At 52.0% G+C, this 20,707-nt stretch overlaps 2 protein-coding genes across 4 annotated transcripts; one reads left to right on the forward strand and one right to left on the reverse strand.

The window, feature by feature from the left end:
* The first annotated feature begins 1,351 nt into the window (after positions 1–1,351).
* ERICH6 (glutamate rich 6) lies at positions 1,352–17,483 on the forward strand. Of its 2 annotated transcripts, XR_015259402.1 has the most exons (12): positions 1,352–1,452; positions 3,608–3,654; positions 3,757–3,873; positions 5,115–5,216; positions 5,294–5,448; positions 6,406–6,473; positions 7,340–7,489; positions 7,628–7,709; positions 8,955–9,107; positions 9,386–9,617; positions 10,031–10,477; positions 16,193–17,483. XR_015259402.1 is itself a non-coding variant. In XM_086755011.1 (11 exons), exons 1-11 carry the CDS (start codon positions 1,392–1,394, stop codon positions 10,292–10,294), a joined length of 1,431 nt encoding a protein of 476 aa, XP_086611137.1. In that variant the 5' UTR covers positions 1,352–1,391; the 3' UTR covers positions 10,295–12,228. The 2 variants fall into 2 exon arrangements, 1 of the variants encoding a protein (XP_086611137.1); XM_086755011.1 differs by lacking the exon at positions 16,193–17,483 and having other exon boundaries at positions 10,031–12,228.
* Positions 7,688–20,274, reverse strand: SELENOT (selenoprotein T). 2 transcript variants are annotated; one of them, XM_086755015.1, is made up of 6 exons: positions 20,089–20,274; positions 18,709–18,819; positions 17,491–17,617; positions 15,936–16,023; positions 14,300–14,451; positions 7,688–7,820 (listed from the first exon to the last, which is right to left on the reverse strand). In XM_086755015.1, exons 1-5 carry the CDS (start codon positions 20,226–20,228, stop codon positions 14,327–14,329), a joined length of 591 nt encoding a protein of 196 aa, XP_086611141.1. In that variant the 5' UTR covers positions 20,229–20,274; the 3' UTR covers positions 7,688–7,820; positions 14,300–14,326. The 2 variants fall into 2 exon arrangements, with proteins under 2 accessions (XP_086611141.1, XP_086611140.1); XM_086755014.1 differs by lacking the exon at positions 7,688–7,820 and adding an exon at positions 11,944–12,681 and having other exon boundaries at positions 20,089–20,272.
* Positions 20,275–20,707: the final 433 nt, after the last annotated feature.

The raw sequence follows: 20,707 nt of genomic DNA on the forward strand, positions 1-20,707 counted from the left end.
CCAGCACAACCGGAGCGGTTCCCGCCTGCGGCCGGGATGGGCGCCCGCAGTGCGGCGTTCTCCGGCGGGGCGGAGCAGATCAAAGCGGGGCAGCGCCCACCGAGCCGGGGCAGCGCCCACCGAGCCGGGGCAGCGCCCACCGAGCCGGGGCAGCGCCGGGGCCCGCACCGGCCGAGCGCGGACAGCCGCGGGAGCTGTGGGCACCCCGGCCAGCCGAGCGGCCTGCGCAGACGGGCGGTACTCCCCCGGCTGCCCTCGGCACGCTCCCGTTAAAACGAGCGGGACTTACTTATTTTGTGTAGAACTCGCGTGTTGGGGAGACAACCGCCAGTCCTCACAAAGCCCGGGTAAGGCGGCACGCGTGGGTTGGCCTGGGGCGTTCCTGGGGCCGGCGCTGCTCCGCAGGGCCCGTCCCGGGGGGTTGCTTCCCGCCCTGCTCCGGGCCGGGCAGCACCGCGGCCCGCGGGAGACGGCAGCGGGGCGGGCGGCGCAGGGGCTGCCAGGCCGCACCGGCGGCTCCGGGGCCGTTAGGCCTTTCCGCCGAGACCGGGGCTGTCGCAGCGCTGCGCGTCGGGGGGTCTCGGGCCAGGCAGCGGCCGAAGGGTGCGGCGGGACGGAGCCGCCCTCCCCGCGGCTCCTGCGCCGCCGCGGGCACCTCCGGCTCCCTTGGAGGGGCCGCTTCGGCTCAGCGCGCCGCGCCGCAGGTAGACCCCCGCCCCGGCTTCGCGGGGCGCCCGCCGCGGCCCGGAGCAGGGAGGCCCCGGCACCGCCGCTCCCGCGCCTGTGCTCGCCCCGCCCCCTCCGCCCCGGCAGCCCCCGCGCCCGCCGCGTCGCCATGGAGACGGCGCGGGGCCGGGACCGGGCGGACCATGGCCGACGGGGAGCGGTGCGGGCCGCGAGCGGGGCCGTGCGGGGGCGCGGGGCGGGGCGGGGCGGGACAGCGCAGCGCGGTTTCTCCCCGCGCCTCCCCTCTGTGCGGGGCGGGCCCCGCCGCCCTCGGCTCCCCGGAGAGAGACCGGACAGGGCGGCAGCGGGGAGGCCCGGGGTGAGGGAGAGCCCCCGGCCGGCACGCAGCCACCCGCGGGTCCCAGCCGTGCTCCGAGCGGCAGCGGCCCCGGCCCCCGCGGGGCTGCGGGAAGGAGAAGGGCGGTGGAAGCGAGCGAGGGGCTGTGCCACCCGCTGGGACGGGGCCGTGGGACCGGGGGGCAGGCACCGGCTGCAGCCCTGCGGCCGCCCCCCCACTCTGCCCGAAGCGTTCGGGGTGCAGTTGAACACATCTGGAGAGGCCTCCAGCTGCGCTGGTCACCGCTTATGACTAACGGGTGGGTTTGTGTCTCACATCAAGGGACACGGAAACGCCGGGCAGCCCCGCGCCCACCGCCACGCCGGGAATGTCAGCGTCGACACCGACAGAAGCTGGCTGGCTTCGTGAACGCGCCTACAGAGATCTAAGTAAGAAACAGCTTTGTTCAAGAAAGAGGTTGTTCACTTGTATTGCCTTTCACTCGGGCTGCCTCGTACCCCGGTGTTTTTCGTAGAAGCCACATGACTTTGCAATTTCCCAGAGATGCTTCTGCAAAGTGGCGGCAGCCCCTGGTGTCCCCCTCAGCGGACCCCTCGCTACCCTCTCTGCAGAGCTGCTTCTGAACGAACTCTGGGTCCCCGTTAGGCGTGTGGAAGGCTCTGCCAGCGGCAGGCGTAGGAGCACGCAGCGGATGGCAGAAACAGCGCATTGTACTTATGTGAGAGGCACTGGCAACACCTCCAAGGAGACCTGGGAATATATCAACCTTTTTTCTCCCCCTGCGCAGCTGAGTCATCCCAGCAACTGAGTAACCACTGACGTGCGGCACTGTACCACAGCGTATTAGTGGCAGGCGCTGCCTGATCCCATCCCTGTTGGACACCACATCGAGCAGCCTTTGTACTTCAGTTTTCAATGCCGGGCAGCTCTCCACTGTAGAAGAATGTCTGCTGCAGCTCATGGGCTGCTGAGAGCAGGAGGAGTGATCTGGGCCACAAAACACAGCACACCAAATGAACGTAGGGGGAAAAGCTGTGTGCAGATCAATCCCCATAGAAAGGGGGCATGCCCAGCCCCTAGCAGATTAACAGTGCTCTCTTCTAGCCTTTGGAGGACATCTGGTTGGAAATGCACTGGGAGTGTGTCTGCAGGAGAAAAACACTGTAGCGGTTGTACTTTAGGTGGAGCTTCACGAGTCCTTGGGATGACTGTCGCTGTAACGACCGAAGTACAGAACAACCACACTTGTGCCAGCAGTAAATCATCCACCCGGGCTTGGATGCAGCAGCGGTGATACAGAAGGTGCAAACCCGCTAGAGAGGGCAGAGTAGGAAGTGGCGTGTCCACCTGCTGCGAGCACTGCGCCCCGTGTACCAGGCTTCCCTGCGTCCTTGGGCGCGGCAGCGCACCCAGGGCCATGCCCCGCTGCACAGCTCCACTGGTGCACACTGCGCTCCCTGAAGGCACCTCTCAGGGGGTGTTTGTGATCAGTGACTCTCTGTGACACAGCTTGATTGCAGAGGGTGCCAACTATACATGTCTGAACTGTGGACAATTTAAAATAACAAAGTTCAAGCAAAGCAGCAGCCATGTCATTCAGCCTTCCAAAAGTATAAGCGACTCCCATAGCATCGCTTTCTACTTTTCCTCCTGTGCTGGTGCATTCACTTCCAGATACATTCCCAAACTGCAGTTCCCACTGCAGGCCTGGGAGCTGGGTGTTGACCTGGGGCTGTCGTGATTTTTACCTCATCCTTTCTAAATACAGGTTCTGATTTTTTCATACTTGCCAAAGAGCAAGACTCAGGAAGGCCTTTGGGTGTAACAGCCTGCCCAGAGTTTCATTTGGCCGAGTACTTTCTGGAAAGCAGAACAAGCTTACTTAGAAGGGCGGGACAAATTGTGTGGCAACAGGGGGAACTGAAATTCAGGATTAAAAGAACTAGGAATGTGTTTCGCTTGCCCGAAGGGAGGGCCATGGCAGCCGGCGTGCTGGCCATGTCGATACTCAAACAGTTGTGCAACTGAGGCGGCTGGATGTCGGTAGCACTGCCCGCCAAGAGGGAACCTGGGACTGCTGAGGACAGGGACAGACACCCAGCCATCTGAGACATTTCCCATCATCCCAAAGGCCGAAAAACCCCCTTCACTGCACTCACATAGCATGGACTGCACTTGGAAATGAGGAAAAATTTCAATTGTCTCTACAGCTCTTTCTTCTTAGCGTAAGAGAGGCTGGAAATGCTCTAGAGGATAATGCGGTATTAGATTAGTGCTTCGAGTCATTGACCCTAAGCAGTAAGCCATCTCCGTGCCTCAGTGGGATGATTTCGTAAAGCCCTGATCCAGTGTCAGTGCCCAGTTCCAGTCCCTCGGCACCTGCGAAGGGTTACACGCAGATCCAGAGCCGCCCTTCTGAGAGCGTAGGACCAAGTCTGGCGAGAAGATCTCAGGCAACCCATGTGGCTGGCGAGAAAAGGCTGGCATGCTGAAAAAGGAGCAAACCGAATGTGTCTGGAAGATAAGCTTTCTGAGAACACAGCACTGCTGTTCAGTAATTCTCGTTATCGTTCTCACTTGCAGCCCTGTCAGAAGAGCCCAGCAGCTTAGACGTTTTGTGTGACATGGAGGTAAGGACCCACCCAGGTTGCACATATACATTTTATGCTTCATGGCTTTACCCCTGAACAAAGATATGACTCCACATTGCTTTTGGCATTTTCTGCTTTGAGTTCAAAGAAGAGTTTGTGGAGCTCTTCAAGAAATCACTGCGCACGCTCCCCTCCGTTGGCCTGCCTACTCTTCTGGCCTACAGACCCGAATCGTCACGAGAGAACATGCCGGTTGAGGTGAGTCAGTGGCGGCTGTTCCCTACTATGTGGCTTTTTCATTTATCTTCATTCCTACTATTCCCATGTAGGAAAAATAAAAATAATGCCCTTTGCCAAGCCAGTACAGGAGTTCCTTCAAGAAAGGGTTTTTCTTTTGTGAGGCTGTTGAAACGATGTTTGTTGTGCATACCTAGACAGCAAGAGGCTGTGCAACTCCTCTCCCCACCACTGCATCCTATGGTGAGAATTTCCTAGTAGAAGATTTTCCCCTTTGGCTAGAACAGAGATACAAAATTTATAGAAATACTAGCTATACAGTCAAAGAATACAAGCAGGGCATAGAGTTCCCCGTAGCCCCTAGCAGAGTAAAGTCATCAAAGAGAATTAATCCTAGCCATGAGGTGGGGAGCAAGGGAATTTCCAGGAACTATGCTCCAGAGAAGCCAAGTATTTCAAAGTATTCAAGTGTGACAATCAGAGAAGGATTTGAATGAAAGTGCTCAACACGTAGTACAGTAAATGAAGCGTAAGTGAAGCACGGCAGCTGAGCAGCCCGGAGCAAGCACCCTGCACCCCTTGCTGCTGCTGGACGGCCGCTGTCTCTCCGGGGAGTGCGGAGCTGGGCGTGCTGCCCTTGGTAGGGGAGGCGCTGGACACAAAATTCAGCAGCGTGCTCCTGCCAGCTGCATCTTCTATAACTCAGTTTCAAAGTGTGTTTTCACAAAATAGATGGTTCCATCAGAATATCTAGTACCCATCCTCAAAATACATCCTGCAGCAGCCCTGATTTGCATCTGGTCGAATATGATCGGCTCTTTTGAATACAAACCTGCTGGTGGTTCCTCGTGAAATTCCCCACAGATTTTCCTGTGATCAACAGTCCAACAATCCGGGAGCTTTTTCTCTGCAAAGCCCTGAGCAATGTATTTGAAAGGGTTACTGCATCAGAGTACTCAACTACAGCATCCTGCATGCTCTGAAGCCTTCCCTTGGAAGGAATGAGTCTCATAAATACTAGTAATTCCATTTCTTTGAGGGGTTTTTTTTCATTTATTTACCACAGATCGGCTTTTCTTTCCTGTGGTTCCCTGAACCTAATGTTTTCAGTTAAATCGTTCCGAGATATCCCAGACCCAGATGTGTTTTAACTGCTCTTACACGCTTTGAGCAGAGCCCTGTTTCCCCAAGACAAAATGAGGATCTGTGTGCTGATACCGTGTTTCTGTCCTCCCCCGTTCTCTCCCCGACCTCCACTTCAGACAGAGGAGGACTCTGCTCCGAGGTGCGAGTACTGTGGCAGCCTGCTGAAGCCGTTCCCTTCCTTCGAAGGCATCTGCCCCCCGTCAGAGGATTATGAATCAGTAAGCTGGTGGGAAAGACTGGCAGAGGTTTGCTGTGGAAAGGCCCGCTCTCATGGCATTGCTCTTCTGCCTTTCAGAAATTCTGCTGTGAGCATTATCGAGACCTCTACGAGTTCATCGTAAATGAGAGGAAGAACCACGAGGATGCCTGGATTCCCACCGCTGTTGGCCCTCACGAATCCCACGGCACCGAAGCCGAGAGGCTGCTGTCAGAGGAGAGCGAGTACCACAGGTACCGTGAAACAGCTATAGGGAGGACCAGGGATCGGGCTTGTATAAGGAACAGCAGGTGACTCTGGAGGGAAAAGAAGTGTTAGGAAAATGAAACTGCAGCAAGAGGGAATGAAAGAAGAAAAAAACATTCCTTTAGGTAACACAAGTTCACATTCTGTCTGGATTCTCTTGGCTTTTCTCGTAGAGGCTGTAGTAGCGAGGCGGTGAGATATGTGCTGAGTAAAGCATTAATTCTACTGCTGACAGACACGGTATCTAGCGACAGGTAGAGCCAAAAACATGCTTGCAGCTGTGGGAGGGATAATATTTGGGTCTAACTTTTACCTCAGGTGCTGAAACAAAGCTTGAATTTGTATTTCTCTATTTGCTGCGTAAGCTGTGACATGCATTTGGTTTGCAGTTTCCAGAAGTCCCAAGAACTCTGCAAGACTGACTTCTGCTGGACTGTTTAGCAGGAGGCCCAAAGCTTGCACAAATACCGGAGCCTGGGGCATAGGCTTAAAGAAAAGTAAATCAGCATACCTGGAAGGAAACCATTAGCTTCCTTGCAGATCCTGTGCAGTTCAGACACTGTCACATTTACAGGAAGCTGGATAAGAACACTGAAAATATTCTTGGAGATTAGCTGTTTGCTTGATCTTGTGAGCAGCTCTCCTTCTCTGTTACATAAAGTCTTGGTACAAAATCCATTACAGTGTTTAGCTCTGCTGTCAGTAGAGCTGATGCCATTGCAACCGCAGAGTCTGTTCACCGAAATCTCTGTATGGGAGCAATTCCTTTTTGCTGAGATATTATTTTGGTGATATTCCGTTGCCTCTAACTGTTATTTACAATTATCCAAGTGGAGAGAAAAACAGGTTCAGAAACTTGGGTTCCTACAGCAAGGAAATCCAGTACTTCTAGCTTTCAAAAGAGGATCTATGAAACGTCTACCGGGAACGCTTTCATTTTCCAGGCAGCAGGCGAGACAAATGGCCAGACAGTTAGCTTACCTGGCAGCAGAGCCGACGAGTGCAGCTGAACGTGAGTTTGCATTTCCTTATGTCCTTATTTGTCTATTTATTACAACAACGTATTCAATGCAATTGCTTGTCTCTAATGCTCGCTAATTGAACAGGAGGATTTATAGAGCGACAGCTTAGTTCCTTGTCAGGTGTGCAGTCCCGTTAAATTAGATATTGCCATACTAAATTATCCCTCACATGAAAAAGCAAAAGCAGTTACATTCCCATTGCACAGAGAGGATCTCCTTGCTGTGACTTTCAGTATTTATATCAGAACGTTTCAGCTGAGATGCACAGAAATTGACCTTCGCGAATAACAAGCTGGCACAGCCAAGCCCTTGGAAGGTAGGAACTGCCAGAACTGGGGTGATCAACATTTTGCCTAATCAGGTGAATACTCCACTAATTCCTAGCCCAGGCTGTGGGTGACCGAGCAGCCCTTTGGATCTAGCTATAAAATCAAAGGCATTCTGACTAAGAACAGAAGAGCTAGATTTACAAAATGGGCATATTATCACGGAGGATGGCAGGGAACCGAGGCTTTTGTGGCACCAAGGATTTCAGATCCTCAGTCCTCAAGAGCACGGAGCCATGAATGCTTTCCAAAGTCACTCTTTACTCACATAAATGTGTATATATACATCACTGAAAAAACTGCATCTTTTGTTCACAGCCCTGTTCTCTGAATTAGCTGAACACTTTGGACTGTCCTTGTCAGACAGAAAATACCCCGAGACAGACTCCCACAATGGAGCATTTCACAGAAATCCCCACTGCCCCAAGTTACAGCCTCCCCACAGAGGTGCCAGGCAGCCCGGGTGTCGGCGCTGCCAGCCCTACCCGACACACACAAACCCTCCCTTTGCTCTCTATGTTCAAATCAAGCTGGCAGGATTTCCTACCTGCTTTCCCGGGAGCCCCCGTCGCCAAAGAGCCGGACGCTGGAGCCTAGTGAGCAAGCAGCAGAGCCTGAGGAGGAGCCCGTCTCCTACACCATCACCTGCTGCGATTTTACCCTCGTGGGTGGAAGGGCAAGTACCTGCTGCCTGACTGCGACGGCCTGCGCCTCGGCCGGCTCCGCGCTCCAGAGCCCGCCACCTGCCTGCCTTTGAAAGGCAGGTGGTGCAGGACTGCTCTCATCCATTTTATCGTTTCTCTTCCAATCTTAGGTAGTGAAGAATGAATTGCTGGAAAAGTACTACAAACACGGGGGGAAATTCCTTACCATGCTTCCAGACGGAACAGCGCAGTTATTGTATCCTTTACGGCGTTCATTTGCCTGCAGGGTTGTAACTGTAATTTTAATTGTCCTTGTCTGCTTTATCACCAAATAACCTGGTCTGCCACTCACACTTGCTTTCACAGTCTGAAAAAAAAAAGCAGCAGTGAAACCGCTTACGTATAGCTCTTGGTCTGAAGTTTTTCAGATCAGCCCATGGCTTCGATGGAGGATGTGTGTCTTTAGTACCCAGCTGAAGCAACGTGCTAGCCCCGTGCTCAGACCCACGCCCGAGCTCTGGCCACTCGTGGAAGGGCACTGCTGGCCGAGCAGGCTCCCGCAGCGCTCGGCCCCGTCCTTCCCCTTGGAAAAACCGGTACAACGTTTCCCGCTGGCACGGGGCTGATGTCTGTCCTGCGGGCAGGAGTACGTAAGAGCTGCACGGACAAACTGAGATTGCCAGCGTAACTCAGAGTACTGGCTGGAGAAAGACAAAGGTGGCAGTTTCAAAGGACCCCGTAGCTTTCAGGCTGCCTTTGCCATTAATTAAGCTGTAACATTTTAAGTCACCCACATTACTTTTCCTTACTGTGGCTGACCTTTCTGACCCGGGGGTGTACGAAAGTGCACCTGAGCTCTGCCACCACAGCAACCAGGCTTGAGACTCTTTCTCTGCTCTGCCCTCCAGGCTGCCTTTGTCCGGGGGACGCTGCCGGGCACGGCGGTGGCAGATGGCAAAGTGCCATAAACGCAGGCACTCACAGCGGCAAGTCCAGCCGGAGGGAAACCCCAGTGAGACACAAAATACCTGCTCTCTGGATACGTTCAGCTCAGGTTTCTGGGGCAAGGGCCTTTCCCCCCTTGGTTGTTAGGATTTTTCTCTGGGACAATACCTGCCCCTGTTTTCTCTGCTGTCAAGCTGAGTGCTTTGATCGTTTCACTTTGCTAGGCTCATACTTTCCGTCGTAAGGATTGTCCAAGAATGTGTCTTTAAAACAAACTTGCTAAGCAGTTCTGCCTGGGTTATTGGTTAGAAAACAAGAACAATCTATTCCGTGTCTCTAACCGCTGTTTTGTCAGCGTATGCAGAATACTTCAATGTAGGAGAGCGTGGCAGCGTCTCAGGTAACACTGGCAGCACACCACCCCTCCGCGTTTAACGTGGTGATCTGGGTAATATGTCAATTTTTATACTCCAGAGTCGCGCTCTGAATTAGCCAGTGTGTAACCACAGACCAACCAGACAAGGCAAGGGGCTATGAACACCTTATCTGACAACAGCTACCCATCTGGAAATCTGGCAATCATTGTCATACGAGAGAAAAACCGGCTTACTTGCATCGTACAGGAAGACAAGCGGAAGAACGCCAAAATACAAGCAGTATTTAAGTCCAACGGCAGAAGTACGTGCTATTATCCCAGCGGAGCTGTGTGGTATGTTCATGTTGGTCAGAGCAGTTTTGCTCGCCACTGCGCATTTCAGATTTCAAAGGCCACTGAGGGTATTGTTAATAACATTCAAAAATTAGAAGACAAATACAGCAGCTCACGGGCCCTACATCGGGTGCCTCCCAGAGGAGTAAGGCCACCCCAGCTGCGTCCTGAGGGGCGGAGGTTAGACCCCAAACTAGCCGTGCCTCAGTCCCCTCCCTCTGGGGAACGAGGGCCGTGGGAGCTGCAGGGTTCAGAGCTTTGCTTTTCCTCTCTTTTAGGATAAACACGACTGTTCAGGGAGGGCAGTATTTGGACCGAGCAGGCAGCAGGGTGAGAAGGTGGACGTGGCCCAACGGTGTCATGTCATCAGGGCCCCAGGTCCCACTGAGCCCCATCTTCATCTCCCTGAACCGGCACGTGGGGGTCAGGATCCTGGGCCAGGACAAGATCACCGTCTCCTTCCTCGCCATGGGGCAACAAGCAAAATTCAGCGTGGGAGTCGAAGTGCAGGTATTTCCCAAGCACACAGGCAGCTCTGTGCAAAGCCGCTCCCCGAAAAGCTCCCGTCCGTGGGGAAGCCCCATGGTCCTGTCCCCCAAAGCAGCAAACGGTGGAGGTGCACCCCTGCTCGGTCTCGTGCAGACGGGGGGCTCACCAGCCCCAGCAGCCCTGGCTCTCAGCAAGGGGCTGCAGAGCGCAGGAAGCTCTCCCGGGCAGGTTCCCGGTGTCCCTGGCTGCTTCCCTGAGGGTCTCCCTGGCTCTGCCATGGGGAGAAGAGCCGTGATCCGTGTGGGCAGGGTGTGAGGCAGCTCCCTCCCTCCGTGGGCTCCTGCCACGGGGGCAGCTTTGTCTGCTGGGGAGAGCCCAAAGCCCCATCCCACGCTGCTGTGGCTCTGCTGACGCCGTTCGCCTCCGCTCCGCAGGTCAGCAACGTCAGACAACTGCCTCCCCCTGCCCGGCTGAGCGAAGACGAGCTCCTGCTGCTTGCCTTCAGGGTGAGGATTCTGTGGCTCTTCGACAGACTGCATGGATGCTTAAGCTTTCCTTCTAACGAGCAACGGGACAAAATTAAGCCTCCAGCATACCTCATCACACAGACTTTAAAGATCTTACAGCTCTGCACAACTTCTGATATAAGCGATGAGCTACGCAGCTTGATCAGGGCGATAGTAAATGCTCAGATCTGACCAGCATGTGTGTGGTGTGAAGCAGAATGAGCCAGAGACGCTCCCTGCCAAGTAGGGTCAGGATGGAAGCGACGCAAGGTGCCGTGCTCGTGACAGTGCGCAGGAGGCAAACTTGCTGCAGTGGAAATCCCCGCCAAGGATGTCGTCCAGCGCCTCAGCGACGTACATCACGCCTACCAGCAGGTCAGCGGTGGCCCGGCTGAGGACGCAGATGTAGCTGTGTCCTCACCAGCTGGCCAGGATCACCAGCAGGGTGGCTGGGGGGGATGAGGCAGCTCAGGAGGGAGCGCAGCACTGCGTACAGGAGGCTGACCTTCTTCCCTGGCAAGGAGGGGTGAAAGGGATGCCCAGGAAAACTTGTGAGCCAAAACTGCCCAGCTGGGCTTAAGCTTGACCTTAGGAAGCGCCTATTTCAGACTAGAACAAGTTCTCCTGGTTAAAGCACCACAAAGACCAAGTCACCAGCTGGTGTTTGGCAACTGGTTTATAGGAAGGCTGGCAGGTATCGCTGCCGTTAATGACCCTCAAGGTTATTTCCATTTCAGTATTCCATTTTTCCTTTGGAAGTGCTCTACAAATGGTGACCATGGGGGTTGGTCCAGCCCATAAAAACAAGCCTGCTCTGCGCACCCCACAACCCAGAGCAATTACAGACATGACCAAAACGGCGCCCAGCCCAGGCCCCCCATGGAAAAAGCTTCTGGCGCATTTGAGGGACACCAGCAAAGGTTCTCGCATACCCAACTCCAACGCACCGATACACCATCTTGCTCAGATGAAGGGAAGGAGCACTGTGGGCAGCAGGCAGATCGTGGGCAAACATCACCAGGGTGAGAACGGGAACAGCTCACCTTAGCCTAGCAACAGTTCCGTGCATTTGTTTTCTGTCCAATTTGCCTGAAGCACACAACTAACCGTTGTGATGAGCAACACCTTTCTAACAACTGGCATCGACTTTTTCCTCAGCTGAGTGGACAGAGCTTTGGGTACCTGAAACATTTCGTACATCAGTCCCTAAAGCCTTTGGGAGGGCAGCCCTTCACATACAAACTGTGACAGCTGCCTTCACCCCAGCTCTGCAGATTCCCTTCTCACCGGGTTACTGCCCCGACAGAGAAAATCTCCCTCCCCGTCCAGAGACGGTGTTTGATAAGGATCCAGGAAGTACGTCAGCAGGTTTCACAAGAGGTGTGAAACCCCGTACAACAACGGAGCAGGGACAGCAAACAGAGCGGGAGGCAGGCGCTGCCGGGACCAAGCCTCCCCACGCAGGCGCCGGAACGGCAGCAGCTTGGCCATCCAGCCCAGAGCACGCCGCGGTCTGGAGATGGAGTGGAGAAGAGGCACCGCAGCCTACAGCTCGCACCAACCTGGGAAGCCAGCCTGAGGAAATTCCCAGCCCCTGCAAGAGAACCGCATCCGAGACCTGGCTTTAACCCAGTGAGCTTCCCCCAGCACCTCAGCTCTAATCGCAGCTGAATGCTGGCAGGCACACAAAGACGACAAAGCTCAGCATTCCTTCCAGAACACGGAGGTTGTGAGGGGCTTCGACCAGACAAACACAAGATTAATGACTTTGGAAAGTAGTCTTTTTATGCATTTTTTCATTTGCAGTTCTAAGAATATCCATCGTGAGTCAAACAAGGTACTTCACACAATAAATGGGAACTCTTTATTTAAATTAACTTTCTTGGTTTCTGTTTAGGACAGTAGAAAGGCCCAGCTTTTCATCTCTTCAGAACGGTCAAGGAAAAACCTCCTGAGTTGGCCAACACAATTTGAAGAGCAGCTGATCTTAGTTTTTGCTGACGTCACAAAATGATGTAACTACTCTGCATATAATTTTGCTTATATAATTTAGTACATAATGCACTGTTCGACTCTGCCATATATTTTGAAAAATATACAAACCTGCTTTAACCACATTAGAGATATTTGATAGACAGCTGTCAATTACTTAACAGTTTAGGACAATACCAGACACTCCTATAACTTCATTTTAAACTACAAAAAGAACATAAATTCATATAAAATACAACAGATTAAACAAACTTTTTTTTTTTCCGAGGAAAAATTAGGTATCAACTCAATCTGCCATTGTGTGAAACATGAATATAAAATAAGTTACAATTAGTAATGCCTGCATCGTTGAGCTATGAACTGGTCGAATGAAATCTTAAAAAAACTATACAGTATTATTGCACTCCATGACTGTGCAGTATCTGGAAAGAGCCCAGCACTGAAAGAGGTTCTTTCATTAAGTTTTTTTTCAGGAGGCACAACGCGGCTGCCAGAGAAGCATCCAGTCTGCACTAACAGCGTGCTGTCTTCAGTGCAGGCCTTCATGGGTCTGAGCCACGCTGCCTTTGGAAATCACCACTTAATGCCTGCAAACGGAGACACAAGCGTTACAGTCGGCAATGACTCCCGCATTAAACGAGCGGGACGTCTCCCGCGCCGCCGCGACAGAGCCGAGGCACTTTCCGTAAGCCAGGGAGAACGGCAGGCCACGTACGCTTCGGACTATAAAACCTGAGTTACCAGCACTGTCTCTCGGGAGGCCGTACCTCACGGCAAGAGAGCACTGTTATTTTATCTCTGTTTGCCTACAGAGATACCATCAGAACGACACCACCTTAGCATGAATTTAAATGTCACCAAGTCTCACTACCAGACCCTCCTCACCTGTAGAGCTATTTCCCACACAGATGGAAATACAACTAAATGGGGGGGTTTGCTGATGTTTTTCTAAACTCACCCCATTAAAACCCTACGTGAAGCAGCCTTAGCATGCTTTGTAAGCTTTCCAGTGACACCAGTCTACTTTCCAACAAAGGATACTGCCCGAGACCCTCCAAATCCACACACGTAGACTGCTGGGCTTCAGCAAGCCCATCCGAAAAGCACAGGAAACCCCTAACTTAATACTAAATAATATTTTTAAAATACAGAACAACTTATTTTGTGATTAAGATGACTTTTGCTAAATTACTAGGACAAACCAGACTCAACTAAACAAACAGGACATGCCTGCAGGAATCAAAAGCCAACTGCTTTCACGTTCCCTGCGTGAGGACTCTGAGGCAGCGGTCTCCAATTGCTCTCCCTGCTTCAGGAGCGTTGGTGGAGGGAGAGCTCAACAGGAAAGTGGGGTTTGAAGTCTGAGCTGTGAAGCAGCGAGAAACAGCAGAGCGAGCTCTGGTTCCAGATGTGGTTTCCTACAAGGGGTCAGCCTCCCCACAGTGCTTTGATACAGCTTAGCTTTCTCTGAACGTACCCCTCCATCTGCTGCGAACTTGTAGAAGCTGAATCGTATTAAACAGAGCAGCAAAGGAATCGTGTGCGGGTGTTTGGACAGAGCCAGGCCATTAACTACAGCTGGGACCAACTGCTCAGTTTAAGGTGGTGAGTGGGGCTGTAGGATGTCAGAACAACAGCACAGGCTCTGTCACGAGAGCAGGGAGTCTGTTGGCAAGGCAATGCCAGGAAACCAGTCTCTCACACCAAAGCGTTCTTGTGCAAAAAACTGCACCACAGCTAATCAATACTTCACTTAAGTGGCGAAATCCCTGCTCCTAACAGTCAAGGAGCATTTGCAAAAGGCTAAAACAGTACGTGCACAGATGGGAGCAAGAAAGTGTTCTCCTTCCTAGGGCTCACACAAGTCAATTAAGTTACAAGTTACAGAGAAATCCTTTGCAGACAGACTGTTTTAAGGCCCACAACGCAGTCACTAAAGGCCTTCTGCACACATTGTAGTGACACATCTTTTTCTGCCCAAAGGAACGCCAGCTTCCAGTTTTGAAACAGGCAGAACAAACTCCAAACCAAAACCTCCCCCAAAACAGAGCCTGTAGAATCATACGTGTCAATTTACTTAAAGTCACCAGAGCTGGTTCTCCAAACACTTTCAAACGAACAAATAACGACTACAATGTTCAATCGGCTACATGCAGCCCTTCACACCCAAATCAAGAGACAGCCGGCACCGGGAAGAAGACTTACAAGAAGTTTCAGTGCTGACAGATGGGGCTATGATCGATGAGGAGGCATTGACTCCATGTGCACGTTGAGCTTCATTTCGTTATCGAGAATTTGTACAAGCTGCTGCATGGAAGGAAGGTGGCCAGACTCTAGCTTAGACCACACCGGAACATCTACCAGAAAGCACAGGGAGGGGAGAAAAGCACCATTACACTGACAAAATCCGAGAACACGCAGGGCTAGTTTAAACATAAAATTTAAAAGATCTAGGAAGCTATGCAAGCTGGTAATACTTTACATCGAGGAAAATTCCTGGATCAACAATGCTTCAAACCTCTGGCTCTACTAAAACCCAGCCCAACTAGAAGAACAAGCAGTCTAATGCTTCCATTTAGAAACATGTCATATGGATCTAGAGGTTCAAAACATCCATTGACAGAACGTCTAAAACAGATCAGTGAGTGGCAGAACAGCATCCCGAATTTTAAACTAGCACTAATCTTTGAAACCTGTGGGTCTCATTAGTCTTCTCTCACTCTGCCTAACATCTAAGACCCTCAGAACATCTAAGGCCTAACATCTGACCCTCAACAGTTCCTCTTACCAAGATCTGGCTTGGAAGGTTCCACTCAAAGTAGCTACAAGCATTATTCCCCTCTTCAACCCAGAAATAGAAAAGGCAGCACAGTCCATCAATACTTTGGGGTAAACACAGCATTCATTTCTGACGCTGGCAAATACTCACTCCCTCAAATACCCCTCACTGCTAAAGCACGTCCCCAACCCACGCTGAAAAATACAGTTGCTGTCACCCACATCAAACAAAAGCCAGAGCGGAACCACATTGTCCCAAAAGACAAACTGGGGACTCAGAGAAGTCCAGATGCGACTGCTCAGCCCTAAGGCGGCTCTCCTGCCAATTCTAATACGAGATCTAGGACTAGAAGTGCATCACTTGGATGCAGTACAGTCAGTCGTTAGAAGATTCTGCAGTACGTGACTTGACTTAGAAACTGCTACACTGAAATGCATCCTGCACAAGCACTAACTAAGATTACGAAGTACAGAGCAACATCGCATGCTTGTCCCTAGAGCCTGAAAAATCCTCTACTCCATCAAGCTTACACAATCTTTAAAATGGTACAATTATTTGAAGGCAGAAGGTCCACAGACTCTTAACCTGAAAAATCAGTGTTTCTGTCCAGTGGTACCAGACATCTGGGAACAGCAATGGACTGAACAGGATTCCACGGCTACACCGCATTACAAAACAGAATAGGGAAAGCATCTAATTAACTGGAGAGAACGCTCCCCTAGTTGAAAAATTCTTACTTAATACACATCACACGCAAAGAAAGGCCATAATTCAGTTACTCCAAGTGACCAAGCATTCCTCTAAGTAAGTTTTCAGATAGCTATTGTAAAATATAAAGCAGTTCATGCAGATGGCAGTTACAGATAAGACTTCTATGATTTTCATCATTGTGATATAACATGTGACGTTTTAAAACGGACAGCAATCACCACACCCCAGCACATTTTGAGACACACATTTCATAACATCATCCCTCATTCTCCCAACACAACAGCTCTCACAAATCTGCGCGTACACACGCAACACAACACGGCTCCCTTGAGCAGGAAGTTCTCAGCTCACCATTCAGAGTTATTTCAAATGCACCCGTTGACATACACTGGTTCTCAATCATGTTGCTCAGGAAGAAGACCATCATACAAGCATAAACCTAGAAAAGAACAGAAACACCAGACACTTCAGCTGTGTGAGCCACAGCTTATTTCAGTCACTCTAAGTAAGTGCTGGACGTTTACAGGTGTCTTTGAGTTCCCCTCTGCGACTTATCAAGTAATATTCCAGTTGCATTGACGTCTTCTTTTCGTCCTCTTTTTAAACAGACTGTGCACGCTGCCTTGCCTAGACAGGTATGAAAATAGTTCTGAAACCACCCAGCTCACAATCCCCATTCAAACCAAGTTACATCCTCTTGCTCCGTTCCTCCGCAAATCCGCGTGCACCTCCACAGCGCGCGTGCAGAAGCACACAGCTATGGCGGTGCTTGCAGGACGACACGGGAGCACAGCTGTTCCTACGTACTGCCTGTCACCGGCAGAGAACCACTTCAGATCAAGGAACCGGAGGCCTGGACACCAACAGCAGGGCAAGTCCAGCTGCATTCCTTCACAGTAATTGTCAACCCTCTAGCATTTCTTCAAGCTAATCATCTGGAATTTTCTGTGTGTCCTGGTGCCTCAGGATGTACTGATGCAATCTCCGGCAGCTCAGCCCCTCTCTCCATCGCCAGCACCTTTGTAGTTCCCTTTTCACGCACACGGGCACTCACAAGGGTTACTGCAGCACCAAAGAACTCGCGTGGGAGACGGTGCTTTACACCACAGATCACACGCACGCCACAGCCAGCCCAGCTCAGCAGTGTGTTTGGCCCATCTAATTACACAGGATAAATTACAGCTTCTGCACAAACTGACTGGGGACAGGGAGCCACTGCAGGGCACAGCTCAGTCTCAGGATCTGTGCACCAATAAAATATATAAAGGTTAATAAAGCTAGATACTGCTTTTCTGTAATAGAAATAAGGTAACTACAAGTCAGAGCACAACAACATGAATCTGTTAGCATCGTCGGTACTGACACACAGGGACGTTCACCCACAAGGCGGTCTGTCATGCCTGAGCATGTTTTGCAAAAACACCCACAAAATTTCAACTTTACTTTTCTAACCACCATCTAATTGCGTGCCTAATCTATTAAAAGTCAGGTGAAAGCAATAACTGCAAAACAGTTGAGACAATAGAAAAGGGAAGCTGTAATTTTAACACCAACATTATCAGCTTGAAATCCTACTCTTGAGCCCTAAAAAATTAAAAAAAAAAAATAAAATCTATCATCTTTGTCAGTAACGTTAGCCTCAGCTGTCACTCTGCAGCACCATCAGTTTGGAGAGACGCCGAGAATCAAACCTGGGTCTGTCAAAAACACGAAGTACTACTATTAAGAATAATTACGCTGCTGTAAAATTCTCAAGTATATTTAGTTCCAGAAGCCTAAAGGTTCTGTTAAGGCTGCAGAGTATGAAAGTCACATCAGTAAGAAGTGTGAAGGACTCCCAGAGCACTCTCATGAAGTCACTCTAAAACTGCTTTTTCAAGATAAAAGAAGAAAGTATGCTGTTTACCTTATTCTCTTGGCCCCACTGCCAGATGCTCGGAGCTTGCATGCCAAAGAAAGCAAACGGATCCTTGCCGACGATTATTAAGCCTATTAACACTAGCTTGAAGACAGACAGGAAGGATGCTATGTGCCTATCAAAAGACAACACAGGAAAGTGACTTAGAAGGTTCACAGTTACTGCTTCACCACGATACAGCTACAGCCAACCTGGTTAGAATTCCGATAGCCTACAGCCAAGCGTTTCAGAGGAAATACAAAACCTTCCAAGTAAGTTTATCTTGCTGTAAAAAAAACAAACAACAAAACGAAAAAGCAACACCCATTTAACACAAACATGCATCCTCAGAAGGATACCGTTCTCGTACGCCACGCGTACAGATTTGTTTTTTCCTAAGCAGACCTCAAACAGAAATTTGCTTTCAACTCAGACATGTCTAAACTGGACAACACATGCAGTTGTTCCATATTAGAGAGACATGTTTAACTGACATGCACGACTTCCTCATAAAGCATTTTCCCAGTAGATGCACAAAACCCTTCATTTTTTCCCACGAATTAAACCTATAGCCAGAGAGCAATTAACACAGAGGTATTCAAGTCTTGTAGCATTCTTGCCATGGTAATTATTACAGTAATTAGGTCAATAAGTGACTCAGAAGCCACCAGTGACTACGGCATCCCTCTCTAGCAGGTAGGCAATGGTTTAATAACAGGAATAACGCTATTTTCACTTTGTCTTTTTCCAAATCTCTTTCGGTGTCCCCACCCCCAACTGCAGTTAAGGCTGCCTGAAGGCTCTCCGATGAGGTGAGCTCTCCCCTGACGCAGATGTTAAAAACTAACTCTTCCTCCTCTGCAGCCCTAACCTGTTACAGGAATTGTCACCAAGTGTGCAAGCCTGAGCAACAGAGGTGAACCTATGTCCAGATACACCATGAGGAAAAGCTAGGAAAATTCACTGTGAAAAAAAGTTAACGGCATCATTTACTTTAGATTGGAAGACAACAGGCCCCACCACACAGATATCCAGACGGTAACATTTACGTGGAAAACTAAGGTGGCTAACTGGGAGAGAATCGAACTTGTATGTAATCATAACGGAAAAACCCCTCAGGTTTCCATTTTCAGTACTATTTAAGTGTAAATGCACACGTTCACCACTCGCCATGCCAAGCCTACATACTGGAAAAAAGACAATTAGTCCTGCTAGTCATTCACTTACCTATATATAGGTTGCGGAAGGTAGTTCTCCCCTTCAATCCGGATGTCTGGGTACCGCTGGCTAATAACCCGCATGTACTCCTCAAACACCCGCCTGTATCCTCAGGAGACACTAAACACAGACGGGACGGTCACTGGAACTGGAGTGATGTATCTTAGAGCCGCTGCTAAACTGGCAACGCCAGCACTCGCGCTGTTCATAATCCCTTCAGTTTAAAATAAAACTAAAATTCCTCATGCCAAAGAAGAAAACTGATTTGCAGCTAAGTTACACACCAAAAACCCCGGCAGCTGGTTTTACACAAAATAATTTTCACACACTAGCACAGACACCATGTTTTGGTCAAGTCCGCTGAGCAAGGAATTACTTGTTTCCCCAGTAAAAAAAAAAGTTCAGTTAGAAAGTCAGCAAAAGCATCACTTTGCTCTGTGTTCAAAAAAAAAAAAAAGTTTTGCATAGTGCGGTTAAACGTAACGCACTCTGGGACTGCCCACAGACAGGTAACAGCAGTCCCAGTTATTTCTGGGACATATCAGGATGAACAGATTAACTCCAGAGGAGTTAAATATTACACAGCTGTACTTTGGCTCACGTTTCTACCGGCTGCCTCTGAAACAACTGAAACAAAGACTATCGGGCCGCATCCTACCGCGGAAGGAAGAGAAGCACTCTCCACCGCGCAGGCCTTCGGCGGTGCTTCACGGGCCCAGGCCCGCTCCCCCGGCCCGGCGGAGGGGGCTCTGCCGGCGGCCGCGGCCCCGCCCGCCCCGGAGCGCCACCGACACACGGTGGCGGGCGCTGCAGGCTGCCTTCTTTTCTCCGCAGACAAGCTGCATGCGGTAGAACGGCCTCACCCCTTCCTGCTCCGGCGGGGTTTTGCCCTGAGCGGCTGACACCATCCGAACGATGCAATGGCGCCACAATACGAACAGAAACCCTTCGTCACGGTCCCGGCTGAACCCCGAATTCCTCCTGAACGTACTCCCGAGGCAGCGAAGTGCCTCCTCTCGCGTTAGAAGGGCCTGGGAAGAGCGCGCTACCGCGCGTCGCCATTCCTGGGCAGCCCTTTCCCCAGGCCCTGCCCGGTCCCGGCCCAGCGCGCAGCGGAGCCCGCGGCCCGCCGACCCCGGGAGGCGAGGGCCGGCCCCCGCCGCTCCCCGCTTCCGCCTCCCCGCGGCCTCCCACGCCCCAGCCCGGCCCCGGCGGCCCACGCCGCCTCGGCGCTCGCCCGGGCGCTCCCCCGCGGCCTGCAGACCCCGGCCGAGGGGCCGCCGAGAGGAGCGCGCAGAGCCGGCCCGGGGCCCGCCGCCGCAGCGCTGGGGGGAGATGCAGGGGAGGCGCAGGCCCGGCCGGCGCCGCCATCTTGCCGGGCGGCCTCACCAGATCTGGAACTTGAGCAGCGGCCCGGTGGCGTAGGCCATGCGCAGCTTCTTGGCCGGCAGGCCGCCCTGCTCCGCCGAGCCGCCGCCCGGCGCCGCCGCCAGCGCCAGCAGCAGCACCAGCAGCTCCGCCGCCCGCATCTCGCCGCCGCCGCCCCGCCAAGGTCACGCGAGCGCCGCTCCGCCCCGCGCAGGCGCCGGCGGCCACGTGACGCCGGCCGGGCCCCGCCCGCGGCCGTCAGCGCGTGCGCGCTGGGAGCGCGGCCGCGTGCCGCGCGGGAGCGGGAGCCGCGCGGGGCGGGCGCGGGGCCGTGGCGCGCTGGGTGTACCCCGCGGGCGGGGGCAGCGAGCGCGCCCTGGCCGTTACGGGTCGCGGCGGGACCCGAACAGGGAAGGGGAAAGCGAGAACTGCAGTAAGGGAAACCAAAAATCGCAGCAAAAACCTGCCCGCGGCCGCGCGGCAGCTGCAGCCTCATTTGTCCTCAGCAGCGAACTATTTTGGGGGTGGTGGCATGGCCTCGTTATTTCATAAACCCCACCCTCGTAACAGACGACCAGAAGTACTTTTTATTATTAAATGCTCTTTATTTTTATCTACATCCCATTATTGCATAAAGATC

The sequence above is a fragment of the Chlamydotis macqueenii genome, chromosome 9, assembly GCF_036417535.1.
Source record: "Chlamydotis macqueenii isolate bChlMac1 chromosome 9, bChlMac1.mat, whole genome shotgun sequence".
In the NCBI taxonomy this organism is placed as follows: domain Eukaryota; kingdom Metazoa; phylum Chordata; class Aves; order Otidiformes; family Otididae; genus Chlamydotis; species Chlamydotis macqueenii.

What these genes read in the sequence shown, in the direction of transcription:
- ERICH6 (XM_086755011.1), top strand. Translation starts at nt 1,392, where the DNA reads ATGTCAGCGTCGACACCGACAGAAGCTGGCTGGCTTCGTGAACGCGCC. An exon ending in ACGCGCCTACAGAGATCTAA is followed by an intron (nt 1,453 to 3,607) that starts GTAAGAAACAGC and finishes TCTCACTTGCAG; the next exon opens with CCCTGTCAGAAGAGCCCAGC. An exon ending in GAGGAGAGCGAGTACCACAG is followed by an intron (nt 5,449 to 6,405) that starts GTACCGTGAAAC and finishes TTCATTTTCCAG; the next exon opens with GCAGCAGGCGAGACAAATGG.